The sequence below is a fragment of the Haemaphysalis longicornis genome, unplaced genomic scaffold (assembly GCF_048455015.1).
Source record: "Haemaphysalis longicornis isolate Haplotype H1 unplaced genomic scaffold, Haemaphysalis longicornis Haplotype H1 scaffold_10, whole genome shotgun sequence".
Lineage (NCBI taxonomy): Eukaryota > Metazoa > Arthropoda > Arachnida > Ixodida > Ixodidae > Haemaphysalis > Haemaphysalis longicornis.
Genome location: NW_027526204.1, coordinates 47,566,134 through 47,580,680, shown reverse-complemented (window position 1 = coordinate 47,580,680; position 14,547 = coordinate 47,566,134). Strand labels below are relative to the sequence as shown.

The 14,547-nt window shown below is 44.6% G+C and overlaps 1 protein-coding gene across 1 annotated transcript in view; it reads left to right on the top strand.

Annotated features, from left to right (window-relative positions):
* Positions 1-14,547, top strand: part of LOC144158457 (ATP-binding cassette sub-family C member 2-like) — a 112,593-nt gene that overhangs the window by 36,442 nt on the left and 61,604 nt on the right. Inside the window, exons 5-8 of the mRNA XM_077689337.1 lie at positions 5,469-5,603; positions 10,700-10,761; positions 12,055-12,171; positions 13,927-14,058. Coding sequence (XP_077545463.1) covers positions 5,469-5,603; positions 10,700-10,761; positions 12,055-12,171; positions 13,927-14,058 — 446 coding nt within the window. The remainder of the gene's footprint in view (positions 1-5,468; positions 5,604-10,699; positions 10,762-12,054; positions 12,172-13,926; positions 14,059-14,547) is intronic.

Sequence of the window (14,547 nt, the reverse complement as noted above, 5' to 3'; positions counted from 1 at the left end):
GAAGATCGAAGACTGCGCCGCATCAGGTGAAGTCTGCTCGTGGGTTGTCTCCCGGGTTTGACAGCTCCAGAATGTCGCGGATAGCGACGCAAGAAGGCAGCCAGACAGCCGGTCGCCCTTTCGCTGTGCTGATCAGGACCAACTGCCCCGAGCACGAGGCGCGAACTATGCCCGTACACGCGTGCCCGTGCTGCCCTGCCTATTTTATTCATTATTCACAACACTCCAATCAAGGTGCACCTCCTCCTGACGTCACAGCCTTTAGTTGGTGCAGCCGCCGCAGACCTCTCATGGTAGTTCTTCTTTTTCGGGCTTTATAAAATAATTGCCGACTTATCAACCGGATAAATGATGAAAAGTGTGTTAATATGACCCAGTCTACGCAGTGCAAGCAAAAACGGGAGCTTGACAAATTCACTTCAGTGTCCCTTTAAGGCAGGTAGCGGGTATGTAAAAAAGCAACACAAAACGTTGCGCGTTGGCCCGGTAAGTAGCGGTGTCCGTTTATGTGTTTTAAGTGACACTGACTCCTTCGGCCCTATTCCCAGCTTTGCCATATTGTCCCCATTTTTTTGTTTTAATTGGCTTGCAGTTCTATCTGGAGTCCTGAAAAGTACTGAACGACCAAATAAGGCTTTTTTTTCTTGAATGTGATCTGTCGGAAAAGCCTAGGAATATATAAATTATCACAAGCGCTCAAAATCTCCAGAAAATAGCCAAGTCACCACTCTAGAATTTTGGTCGCCACGATCCTCTAAAAGTCGCCAGTTTGATGACGAATCGCCAAATCTGACAACCCTGGAGGTAACGCTCGCCCGCTTTCGCACCGGCACCGGCTGCCGTTTGCGTCTTTTTTTCCCACGGGTATGGGCATTTTGTTGCTGTTGTACCCATTGCTTCCTCTTCTACCGCGCACAAGCGGTGACGGGAGTCACGACACCCGTCAAGACGGTGTGTTAAGGGCCCCACGGTAGAGGCACGTGGCGAGCCAAGCTTCGACCTGTCGTCGCGCTTGAAATGTCGGAACTAGTGAGGAAGCAGCGCCTCTGCATTCATCTACGCTTCTTTCGCTGTGTTGGCGGATCGACGGTGGCGAATATTTCTTCTGGCATCTTTCATTTATTGCTCGCGCAATACTGTCGATGATTGCAACTGGGCTTGAACATGCAGAGCATGAGAAGTTCGTGTAAGTGGTTTTAAAGTGAAACTCTAGGGGTCTAGGAGAATGAAAATCTAGCGGTCCCGTGTACGTAGAATACTCCTCCGGTGGAACCCATGAGCATGCCCGCAAGAACCAGATTGGGAAGGAGTTCGAACTGAGGGGAGAGAGATTGGCTGGTTTTATCGCAGCGGAGCGCGAACGCAGCGGGCGACCGTGTGAAACGCAGATCAAGCGATAAAGGCGGGTGCTGCGGGCGGAAGAGTGTCAATGTGGCCCTGGCAAACACCGGCCGCACGTTACTTCGAAACGGGTAGGCCACGCGTCATACGTACAGCACTGGATGCACGTCACCACTTCGCTGGTTCACCGTCTATACGGAGTGCATGGTTGCATGTTTTTAAATTACGTGGTAGGGTCAATCAAATCCGTATTTTATGCTGACAAAGCCCGTCACGTTGTTTGAAAAACTTCAGTGCACCATGCCATTGCTGAGCTAAGTACGGCCGCCGTCACCGTCATTCAGAGGCCGTTCACCCGCGAAATATGTCCGCAGACCCATTTGTGGCGTTGCTCGACGTCAGCAGCGAACGTTCCGTTTCAAGGAAGCACAAACACCTCCCCTCGTCTGTGCTTGGACATTCTCCTGAGCTTCCGTCTGTCATAGCACGATCATCTGGATCTCAGAAGGGGCACATGGATGAGACCTATGATAACACAGCGGAGAAACTTTTACCTGTTTCGAGCTCGGAATTCCACATCCGCCGCAAAGTGGAAAGAACGTCACTGCTACGAGCGGCTTTTGGTGTGAAGCGTTCAGATATTCATCACCGTTGTCCCAGCAAATGGCACACTCTCGTTCGCATGGTTAGAACCGGGTTGGCAAGACACCACATTTTCGCGCTACAAGACACGGCGGTCTAGATGATCCCAAGTGTTCGCGTTGCTCAGCCAATAACGACACTGCACACATTCTGTGGGACTGTCCTCACTTTGCCGACTGTAGAAAACACACCTTAAAAATGTTGGATTGGCAAGCCCACCGAGCCTTAATGACTTGCCTTCTTAGTTCAAGCGAAGAACGGCGTCTGCTCATCACTCTACGGAACTTCCTCGAGACATTCGGCCTCGACTACTTCCTTTAGCTTCCTACCCCAATGGATCTGTTAAACTATTTTCCTAATTCCCATAACATACCCCGTCTAAGGTTTGGCAAGCCCAGCGAAAAAACACGAAGACACAAGTCGAAGAAAGCACGACACACTCGGTGGACTGGCAACTAAGCATACAAAGTTAAGTCATGAGGTTACTCATGACTTAACATTACATAGAATTGATGTTCCGTAAAACTGACATAAACTTATGCATGACATAAAATTGATGTTCCCTGTACCTTTGTATAGGTGTAAGTGTTCATTTGCTAGTCCAGAGAGTCTGTCGGCCTTTTTTTTACATGTGTCTTCGTGGTTTTTTCGCTGGTTTTTCCACCAACTGGCCTAGACAGGCACACTTTTACAGTATACTACCCACTCTCCCCTAGACACCAAAATTCGCTAAAGCGTAACATGGCGTCTTTGTATCCTTGGTAAATCAAAAATGCGTATTACTACCACCACCAAAGGTAAAATGGATCGGCGACTGCGCGGCAGTGTGGAGGACACTCTCGAGGTACATACTGGGTTCACGCAGTTAAAGTGTTCATTGGACGCTACTCGCAAAGATGGAGGCCTACCGAAAGCGCCATTCATTGTACAGCAATGGCCATAGCCTAGTCATAAACATGCAGTGCTTAAAAGCCAAAGCACGTGCTTGTATGGATCATTGAGTGTGGATTACGGATTATTATGAATTATATGTCTCATCATCCAGTCGCCCCTTAACGTCCTTGAGCGAACCACCGTATAAAAAAACATTCCTCTTTGAATAGAAACAGCGCAAAAGCCATTCCATAGCCGAGGCGTTCCATAGCGTGAGACTAAACTCGTCAAGAGCGAGAGGCGGCCGTCTAAGCCAGTACACCAAGGATGTGTGAGTGGAAGATCGAAGCCGAAGGGTGCGTACAAGCAGCGAAGTTAATTAGGCTGACTAACCCCATTTAAAGAATTTGGATGACAAAGCGAATTCTTGCTGAATTCGGTGTAAGGGTGGTTGGAACAATAGTCATACCGAAAGAGGAATAAAGTTAAGTCAGCATTAGACGCAACTCAAACAATCTAAAGCCTGTAATGTCTTTATTGCAAAGCCACTCCAGCTCGCCAGTTTGAGTCGTCTTAGGGATAATAAAGATACCCTGTGAATTTTAAAAGTAATAATAATAAAGATTTTAATTAAAAAAATTTAATAATAAAGATAGCCTGTGAACTCGGGCACCAATGTTGAAAAAGAAAAAGTGAAACAATCTTAAGCATGTGCTAGCTTTATTGCATCGCCACTCCAGCTTTCCAATTGATGTCGTCTTAAAGGTAACAAAAAAAAAGATCCTGGGAATTTTCTTATATGCACAATCGCCACTCAGAATTATCTTAGTGCTAGATGTTTCCAAAATAGCCAGCTCGCAGCCGTAATCGTCACTGCTGGGATTTGGCAAAGCCGGAAACTTACTTACAAAGAGGATAAAATGCGTGCTTGTGCCGTCGGACATGCGAGCAGATGCATCTTCTTTTGCCATTTTCAATTTGACAACTTGAGTTTTGTCTCTGGCAAGAAACTTACAGCACAGAAGCAACGAAGCCTGGCACAAAGTAGCCTGAAAGTGTAAACAATGAACGCCTGGTGCCGTGCCGAATGCTTGCCACCCTAAACAAAGCCACAGGGTTGCCGGATCATCTACATTTGCGTGCGCCATTGCTGTACCCACCACTACCATCACGAAGTGAAAAGATGCCTCACATAATAAGTCTGCTGAAATCATGAACTTACCGCGTCGCTTGACGCTTGACGCGTTTCCCGGACCGAATCAATGATATGGATCGTCGTGGGATTTCGTCCGTCGTGTGAAGTGTGTTGTCTTCGTAACAAGTAGTCCGCATTCCGTGCAGACGAGCGCAATAATGAACAGGGACGATGCAAAAAGACAGCTCACATATCTATATTCCCCGTCCATTTGTGTGCATTTCTGTACGCGACATGAAATAGCGACTAAGTGATTCGAGCACGTTAGCCTCAGCGATGGTCGCTGCGGTTAGCCGGACAGGCGATCGCAATCAGCGTAACATGCCAAACTGCGGCGGTGATACCGAGCAACAGGTGGGATATGTTGAAGCATCGAGTGGGAAGCCCAGCTTCTTCCTATGGCACAGCTTTTCTGTTCCTCCACCTAACCACTTTACCGCCACCCTTACTCATTGCGTGAAATAATCTGTGCACAATAGTAGGCGTACGTTCGTGAATTTTGGGCCGCATCCCTTCGAAAAAAATAAAATTGGCGAATCCCACGGGTAGGGGGTAATCGACGTAAATCGTAGCTTTAATTGCAATCCATTTCGTATTGGTCACACATAATGTACTTTTCGAAGCATTTCTCTGCGCCGGCAGAGGAGACGCGCTGCTCTCTCAGGGCCAAGAGATGTTTTTCATGGCATGTTTTTCATGGAGATGTTTTTCATGGCTCGTCTTTCATGGCATGCGTGGCGAGCACGCTTTTTAGATGGCAGCTTTAACCAGTGTCTTCAATTTTACTTTGGCCGGCGACCGAAGCGACAGCGGCCACCGCTTCCGTCGCACCGCGAAACCTCACGAGGCGCTTGCTTTACCTTGGCTGAGCTTAAACGTCAGGAGGTGCTACCGCGAGCATCGCGGGTTTGTACCTGGAGTACTAAACTCCACTTTAAATGCAAGTAGGAAGAGACGAACGTACAGAAGAGGATAGACACACAAACTGACACAGGTACTAGAAGACGTTTTGTGAACGCAACCATCTTGAGACGCACATAATAGCAACAGAAGCAAATTTGAGTGGACAGATTAATAAACAAGTGCATAACAGTAGGAACCCGAAATGCCGGCGCTGAAGGAAGTAAAGCTTCCTGGTCACTACGCAGTACGCTCATATTTAAGTGTATATGTAATACGTCAGTGTTCCTGTAACTGTACGGGCAGAAAGGTGATCACAATGAATATTTTATCTTTTTTGAGACTTTTTTTCTTCCGCCCAGGTGCACAAGCTACAACATTTGAGTGAAGAATCATGTGTGATGACTTCCATGCTTATTTATTATTCTAATGCGTCTTCCTTTACAATTAACAGCATCATTTGTACTTACTTTTGACATTTTAGGTCTCAAGTAAATCATGTCAATTTTATACACAGGAAATCCAAGAATCATTAGAGCATATCGACGAGACATCAGTAGTGGTAACCTTCTTTCTTGCGGCCTCACTGGCCGGCAATTTTCTTGGATCGGAAGTGAAGGACTTGGTACTCGAGAGACCGACTCGTCCGAAGGTAAGTTTCTGTACAGGCTGTAATAACCTGCGTATTATATACTTCTTTGCGAGCAGTCGGAAAAAAATCGAACCCTGCAAAGCTGGTACTGGCGTAACGCAAGGGTTTTAGGTAACCTGCCTTTATATAAGGTACACAGTGCACCTTAAGGGAAAAGAGCAAAGCTGTTTTACCATGCCGAGTTCATGCTCCATTTGTGTTCCAGCCAGATTCTATTCTGGATCCGAATGACGTATTTTCGGAGATCTCGAAAAAAATTACTAGAGGCTTCACCATCTGTTTGCTTGCTTGAATGTAAATGGTGTCGAAAAGACCGTATTTCGGCCGGCGCACAGTAACGCGCCTACACTTCATTTTCCTTGCACATTTCATAATCCGCATGTCATACATGAAATCATCTTCGGTTTCAATGTCTTGCGCTAGTGGACAACAGTGCAACAGTCCTGTGACGCCTGCGTCGCAGTAGTACCCGAATAGCACGATGAGTCTTCTCAGAAGAGATGCTGCGTTTGGTATATATTTTTATTAAATGGTATTAGTCGTAGTACATTCGCCACCGTCATAGGTAACGCCCGTGCGTATGGTACAATGACACTCAGTACATTCTGAACACCTTAGTCATTCATTGTGCGCGACCTATTGGATATCGCTGCCGTTTTTTACAAATCAAAGGGGGTTTGATTATAAAGCTGTAGCCCCCTTGAAAAAGCTTCTGCTTTTTCAATGATTTGGGCGACACAAAAAAGAACAGACACGCCAACCAAATTTCCAGCGCTTATCCAGACCAAAAAGAACTATCGTGTTTAAAAATGACAGAACCTTATCCGAAGCGGTTGTGCGCTACAGGGTCTTCAGTTTCCGCCATTTGTGATGTCGCTGACGTGATTGACGAAGCCACGAACTCGGTGTGAAACAAAATGGGTGAAATACATACCTCTCCGAAGGACAAACTTACGGCCTGTACAGTTACGATGCCCCTAGGTCACTTTTGTAGGGCTCGAATGCAGGTATTTGTAGAAGACAAACAGAATAAAGCATCATTACGACGTGCGAAGGTGCCACACGATCGAATGGCTAGGTGGTATCAGCAGCTCCTAATGCGGTTCTGAGGCAAGATATACTGGAGATTGTATAACCCGAATTCATAATTACAAGGCACATACATCACCGACTGACAGCTGCTTATTCACAAGTATTTGTGGTACTATCAAAAAGTTCTTCAGAGGATGCAAACTACTGGTAGGGTCAATCGCGTGCTCACTGACCAGAGAAAAGTAAAATATCAAAAAGCGTATTTAAATTGCGAAGTACGTTTTGCAGCTAGATGTTCCTTTGGGTGGTGCTTTACGGTGTAATACTCATCAAGAGCAATATCCCCGTTTATTTTTCAAACCATCATCAACATTAAGGAGGGATGCGCCGAGGTAAACGTGAAATGGCTGTTCGCTTTGCTGTGCTTACGCAACTTAGCTTGATTAAAATTCAAGTGATTGTTTTTCTGTAGGTTATCTAATTACCGAAACGCATCGGTTTAAAATGGCGTGAATCAATTATCCGGATTCTGACATTGTCTTAATAACCCCAGGAAAATCTGCCTAACTTCTCTAGTAACCGATGTGAATAACCGATGCCACATGCTGCGTACAGGGACATAGCGGTCCGTTTGCGTAACTGCTGCAAAACTAATTGGTAATTTTCAGTGCAGAGCACTTTCGGGCCCCATCTTGTTGTCGTAGCTCGTCCGTAGTCAAGCTGTCTAGCCACAACAGTCACGCGACATCACGCACCCAAACAGCGTCCTGCGGCGTCACGCATCTAAGCAGAAGCTTCGAAAAATACCCGCTTGTCCCTCGATTCAGCCTTGCGCCTAAAAGTTAAGAGCACACTTGAACAAGAGGTTTATATAGGCAGAACCATTAAAAACTCCTGGAGCCGCTGGCACTTGTCATGCATGCTCCCATTATTTAGCGCAAAGAAAACCGCGGGTACATTTGAGGCAAAATATATGTAAATAACCGGCATTCCGCGCTATCCTGTAGTTGGAAATGCTCAATAGTTTTGTTTACGACCGTAGGGGTTAAAAAGTGGCCGCTGAAGAAAAAAATACACTTTCTTCACAATGATGCAGAAGGCTGTAGCTTGTGTGAGATGAAACCAAGCACAAAAAGAACCGAACAGAACTCTCCCGTTCGTGCTGTTGCAAGAAGAACAAGAAATAAAAGATAAAGAAGTGGATCCAAGCTGTCCGAGGAGAAGGCTCGCGAGCGCTGCGAAGGCGGAAAAATTGAATAGCTTCGAACAAATCTCTGTCCGATTAATAAAGACGAGTGTGAGATACAGAGGGGAGCAGCGTGAGGAGTGGTAGCAACGAGCGGAAAACAGAAGCACAGACCCTCTGGCGAGTCAGTGCTCTGCACTTCCTACAGCTTTCACGTTCAATGAAACGGCAATATTTTGTTTATATTTAGCAAAATGTTCCCCCCGATATATCATTACGTGTGACTACCGACGATTAGCACAGAAAGATTTGAAAGGATATCGCGTTCAGTGTGAGCGATGCGCAAGAGAAAAAAATCTGGATTGGTACCCACGTTACAAAAAATTAAAGAAACATAGAAGGTATTTATTTATTTATTTACCTATTTTATTTATTGATTTTATTTATTTATTTATTTATTTATTTATTTATTTATTTATTTATTTATTTATTTATTTATTTATTTATTTGTGTGTTTGTTTATTTATTTATTTATTTATTTATTTATCTATTTATTTATTTATTTATTTAATACTGCCGACCTTTGAAACAAGTTCCTTGGCAGGAGTGAGCGATACAATATACAAATGAAACCGTATACATGAACTCGTAAATGAAAGCAATTCACTGGGGTACTGATAGCGAACCATACAGCAGCTGATACAGAAATCATGCCGACGAGAAAGAAAATTTTGCAGCAGGACTGCACAACACAAGAGATAAAGAAGAATAAATGCGTCGTTGGCGTCAACGACAAACACACTGACCACATTAATTGCTTTTAAAACACCAGCAATTTTACAACCGATGTAGAGCGAGCAGTAGGCGTAGTGACTCCGACAACTAACGAAGTAACTCCGAAAATTTCGTTTCTCATTGCTAACCAACAAGAAAAGAGGAACTCTGCGCTTGTTAACCAGCAAGATAAGAGTTCTACGTGAATCTCAACCGCATTTCTTTTCTACGGAAACGTATAAAGGTGTTTTCACAGCATCTACGTCCGCCAGGACAGCCAAAGGAAAGTGCACACCTTCAAAATACCTTCTCACCGTTCGCTTACATGTCGCTGAATGAGAGATTGCTTTATATAAGTTAAAGCCGGTGTGCGGACGCGAATTTGTGTGCACACTCTAACACTTATTCTCTCTCCCGATCTATCTATCTATCTATCTATCTATCTATCTATCTATCTATCTATCTATCTATCTATCTATCTATCTATCTATCTATCTATCTATCTATCTATCTATCTATCTATCTATCTATCTATCTATCTATCTATCTATCTATCTATCTATCTATCTATCTATATGGCTGTCTGACTGTCTGTCTGTCTGCCTGCCTATCTATGTATCTATCTATCTATCTATCTATCTATCTATCTATCTATCTATCTATCTATCTGTCTGTCTGTCTGTCTGTCTGTCTGTCTATCTCACACACACACACACTCTCTCTCCTGGGCACGTGTCTGTGGGTTTGCGGGATTGTGCGTTTCTGCCTAATATCTGCGGCCCTGCCGGGATGATAATCGTTTTAAAGCGCAGTTTTGCACGGCTAGGCAAACAGAAAATCCGGCTGTCCTGTGTGCGCAGAAAACTCCTTCGGCGCTCCTCATGCGCGAAAAGAAACAGGTTGGTGAGGAGTGAGAAGCAAGGTAGAGAGATCGGTTTAGTTTACAGATGACGTAGTTTAACTCTCACATCTACCGACACTGGTAAGTGGAAACGGCTCATCGGAAAGCGCGAAACATTCTCTCGCAGAGAGCGCACACGCAGCGCGCTACTTAGTGAAGCACCGCGCGCCACCGAGTTGTCGCCCCAGCGACAACGGCGGGTAGGGCCGGCGGCGGTGTGGTCCGAGCAGCGCGGAGGTGACAATGTATTTATTTATTTATTTATTTATTTATTTATTTATTTATTTATTTATTGTTTATTTGTTTGTTTATTTATTTATTTATTTATTTATTTATTTATTTATTTATTTATTTATTTATTTATTTATTTATTTATTTATTTACACTGTCAACCCTCACTTGGGAGTCATTACAGAGAGGGAAGCATAAGATATGGAAAGCAAATACAGACATTGATACTTTCAGCAACTTGGAACAATACCACAATAGCATATTCGTTGCTCGGCGAAGTAAACATCAAGAGCACATTCAAATTTCTTAACGTCAGAACTTTCAAGAATACGTCACGGCAATTTGTTCCATGCTTCTACGACATCGGGAAAAAAAGAATTACGAAAGACGTCCGTGCGAGTACCGAAGGGGCGAACTGCCGTGTCATGGTTGATCCGGCTGCTGAGCTTATTATGGAAACACTGAATAAGCTCATGAAATGGCAAACACCGGCATAAGGAAATATGGAATAAGGAAATGGCAAACACCTGCCGCACAATACCACGAACACGCACGATTTAGTGACATTAATGCGCCATAACAAGCGAGACACAGGTAAACACTGGCCACAAGTTACAGATTCGCTGAGCGAAGTGCATATGCAGAATACTTTAATTTCAAGCTGCTCCGTGTTTTCACGCCCACAAATTCATTTCACTCTCGGGCTACGCTTCCTTCAGCTCTTTCTCGATCGCTAGAGCAACTCATACCCCGCAGTTTCCGGCTATTTCAGACTGCATATTCTGTATTCGAAGATCGCGTTTTAGATATTTTTGCCAGCATGCAGGAAGCATATGTTAACTTGAGCGTTTTGTGATTCTGCTTCTATTCGCTGCAGATGCTTCAAATTGCGAACTCAGTAACTTCATAATTAAAGCATTATTTGTCGCATACTGGTTGTAAAACTAGTCTCCCACATTCATTTTCTTGCAGAAGTTAAAAAACGAAGATACGATCTCGGTGCTTGGTCGTCAAGTATGCTCGGCCTTGTTTCCGTAAGTGAAGTAAACCTAGTTTGGGAATTCAGACACATCTAAAAGGCGAAACCTGAACCCGCAAGGTAGGATGCGCCGCAAGTGCAGTTCAAATTTTTGTTTGTTGTTGTTTATTATTGTGCAGCTTTCACATGTACAAAATACAAACAACCGTGGTCCTTAGCCTTAGTCTAGTTATGGACCCATTCAAAACATAGATATTGACATAGGGGAGTACCAACACGCGTACAACAATTCATTAAAAAGTTATAAAGATAAAGACAGCTTGCGAACAGCACAGCACACAAAATAAAGTAAAGCAGAAAGATTCAGGAATCACTAGTTAAAGCCTTACGATACAAGCGAACACTTGAAAAAATATTTTACAGATGAACAAAACCCCAAGAAATACAGTGAATATTACAAGAATATTGCAATACATAACGATGATCAGCTTGCCGTACCAGAAAAGGAGTGTGATTTTAGGACAACGAAGATAAAAAATAAGCTTTCAAATACGTCGTGACATTAGAAGCACGTTGATTTAAACACAAGGTGACTGTACAAGCAAGCTCGTTCCACATCTTCACACCAGCATACTGCAATCGCCGCTGGCCGCATACATTGTGTATAGGTGGTATTAAATATTTGCCTTGAGAGGCAGAATGACTACTTATGTTAGATTTCCTAAGCATTGTCGCTGGAAAAGGCAAGTTTTTATGAATGATGTTATGCAATATGACTGAACGGTAGTCACGCAGCAATATCACCGGCATTATCTTACTGTGAATAAACAATGGTTTCGACTAGTGAATCGACTAGTGAATCGAATTAGTGAACCGACTAGTGGTTACAGGAAGAGGTGGTTGGCTCATCTGATTGAAATCCAAGTATGGCCAGTTGTTCGCGTGCATATTAATGTCAGCGCCTCATACCCAAGCTACGCCTGGCCTGTGAGGCTCACCATAGCGCATGGCTCCCTATTAAATTCGACCACCTGGGGATCGGTTACATGCGCCGAAATATTGGTGCATAGGCGCTTTCGTTCTTCCACTTTGTCTGAAAAGCAAGAACAGCGGCCGGGATACAACCCGCGTCCTGGGGCTCAGCGGAACAACACGTTGGCCACTGAGTCTCCGCGGTGGGTCGTACTTATGTCACTTACAATTAAGCACAATATAAGCTACCCAAGCTTTCTTTTAGGTATGCATATTGCTGTCAAATTAGTTTTTTCTCGGTTTTTAGAGGTGGAGGTTAACTTTTTTGTTTCCAGTAGTACACGACTGCCAACTGACGAGAATCATTCTAACGCAGTCATCTCAAAGAAGCGCTCCTAAAAGGAACAGCAGCAGCAGCACAGATGATGCCCCTGCGGAGAGGGTTGCACTGCACAAGGCTCGTCGATGCCATCACGGCCCGGCTGAAACATGAGTAAGTTCCCGTTATCTTCGCCGCTGATGGTTATGCTTACTCGATGTGTCCCGCTGATGGTTATGCTTACTGGTTGTCCCCATATCGTGCCAACCGCCACCACTAACATTACTCGTGCAGAAGTAGCCGTAACCAACTCCAAACACTTTAGAATTTCAGAAAGTAAGAAGATACAGCAAAGTCGCGTAGCACGATGGACAACGCACCAAGCGAAACTCAAACCTACCTATTCCCAGATTTGCTGAAAAAGCTGAGCTGGCTCCGCCTTCTCCAGTGCGGGTAATGATAATGCTGGGGAAACATCCAGGGAACGCTGTGGAGAGAAACTAGTTCTCGTTGCACCCTGTGCATTGACCATGTTGTATACCTACAAATGCATATATCCTTTGACCAATGTTTCTTGGCACGTCGAACCGTCTTTTATCCTGCCTTTACGCGGACTCTTGCTACCTCCTCAACGATGCTAAAGGACCATTGCTAGTACGCTGAAATCTCGGTAACGAACGCGTTCAAGTAACTGAACGTACTCCTCAGCTTACCGCAAAACTCTCCACAAGAATAAAAGCCCTGATGAACTCCGGTAGGCAAATCTTGGTCCTCCACCTGCCGTCCTCACTATAACTGAACTAGTTAGCTTTCATTACACTTTCCATCCTCTCCGCGCCGGGCTTACCCGCCACCAGCAAACAGTCATACGACAGGCTTGACTCCACTTATTTCACAGCACACCTTACACGCGTCACCACCATATCCCTAGGCCTCGTCCTTCTACCCGGGACCATGTTCGGAGGGGCTGCCCTATAGTCCTGCATAACCGCACGATTACACCAGAGAGGGACTGCCTTTTGCGACGTCTCCAGGAACCACGGCAACTAGTGGCCAACATCATCAGGGCCCGCGGTGGCTGCTTGGACCGAGGCGGCTGATTCACGCCGTCTTTCTGCGCTTAGTAAAGTGCCTATCCGTCAATCTATAAAATCGTCATCCTTCAGAGTTAACTCTGATGAAGGTTCCCCCGGGAGATTAATAATGGTGATTATGATGGCATTGTGTATTTTACGACAGTCATACAAACAGAAGCATGGAAAAACCTTGTCTTCGGACAGGAACTACTGAATCTGGCATGATAAAATGTTCTACTATATACTTAAACACGAACTTTACACCATCCTCCAAATGGGTGAACTGAGCCTTCAAAATGGCATTCAGTACTGATACCTCGGCAGTGGACTTCATCTCTGAAGCGGTCTGTGAAGAAAAGCAATCAGCCAATCCCCAAACTATTCACTGTTGAATTTTATGCATGCTTGGTTCCCAGGAAACATGGGTTCTCGTAGGTAAACAGCGTAACACACTTGTCTTAAACGCACCTTGTCTTACTTCGGGCCTTTTTTGTCCTGTAGTATTTTTTAAAGAAGTACTGCTCACACAACATTTGTTTATATTTTTGCCTCGCTGCTTTCTAGAAGAAGCCGTTTGAAGACTTCTTGTAGGAGCGCAGTAGGTTTCACACTGCACATACGTCAGATGGCGTAGGCGTCGGCTTCCTCGTTACCCCCGCCACATCACAGTATTATTAGCTAAATCGCGATGCATCTGCTTATGAAACGCGGAGGCCAGTGATACCATTCCTCGCGTATACGATGGAAGCACCGGAATGCTTAAGGCCGGTTTGCTTTTTTGAGAGACTGACAAACGAGTTGATGGTGTAGAAATAAAGTTTATACTCCTAATCTCTGTGTTCTTGTTTTTTAGCAAAATTTTGGCCGGACAGAAGAGGGCCTTTTTATTCAACACTCTTAAAGTATTGTGGGTGGACGTTCTGCGAATCACTCTCAGCTACATGGCATACTTCGCCTGCATCTTCGCACGAATCCCAGCACTTGAGTGAGTATAGTTACAAGACGAGCTGAGTTCAAACCTTGTAAACTGCACTAAGTTCCCTCTGTCTTTTTGTTATGGTGGGAGAGTCGAGTGAAGGTGGTGTCCACCTGCCTCGCCTGCTGTTAAGGTTTCTAGAAAGCAAACAGTAGTAACGCTTTACCCTAGACCATAAAATAAAAATCCTCCCATCGGGAAGGCCTTTGCTGTTGAAGAGTGCAACGTAGTTTAAAAAATCGTAATTCTTACCGTCGCCTCCTGTGTTTTTTCTATGTCAAACGTACCAGTCCCACGCGGCCAACTAAGCCTTTTCCTGCTACTCCTGCTACCCTTCCCAATTGTTTATTTTTATTTATTTATTGATACTGCTAGCCTCAACTCTAGAGGCTGTTACAGGATTGCGGGATACAGGAATAATAAGCGTGCTCTTTTTAAACAATTCACGAAAGCAGAAACAAGGGTCAAGGTGAAAACAGCAATATCAGCCAAACAGAC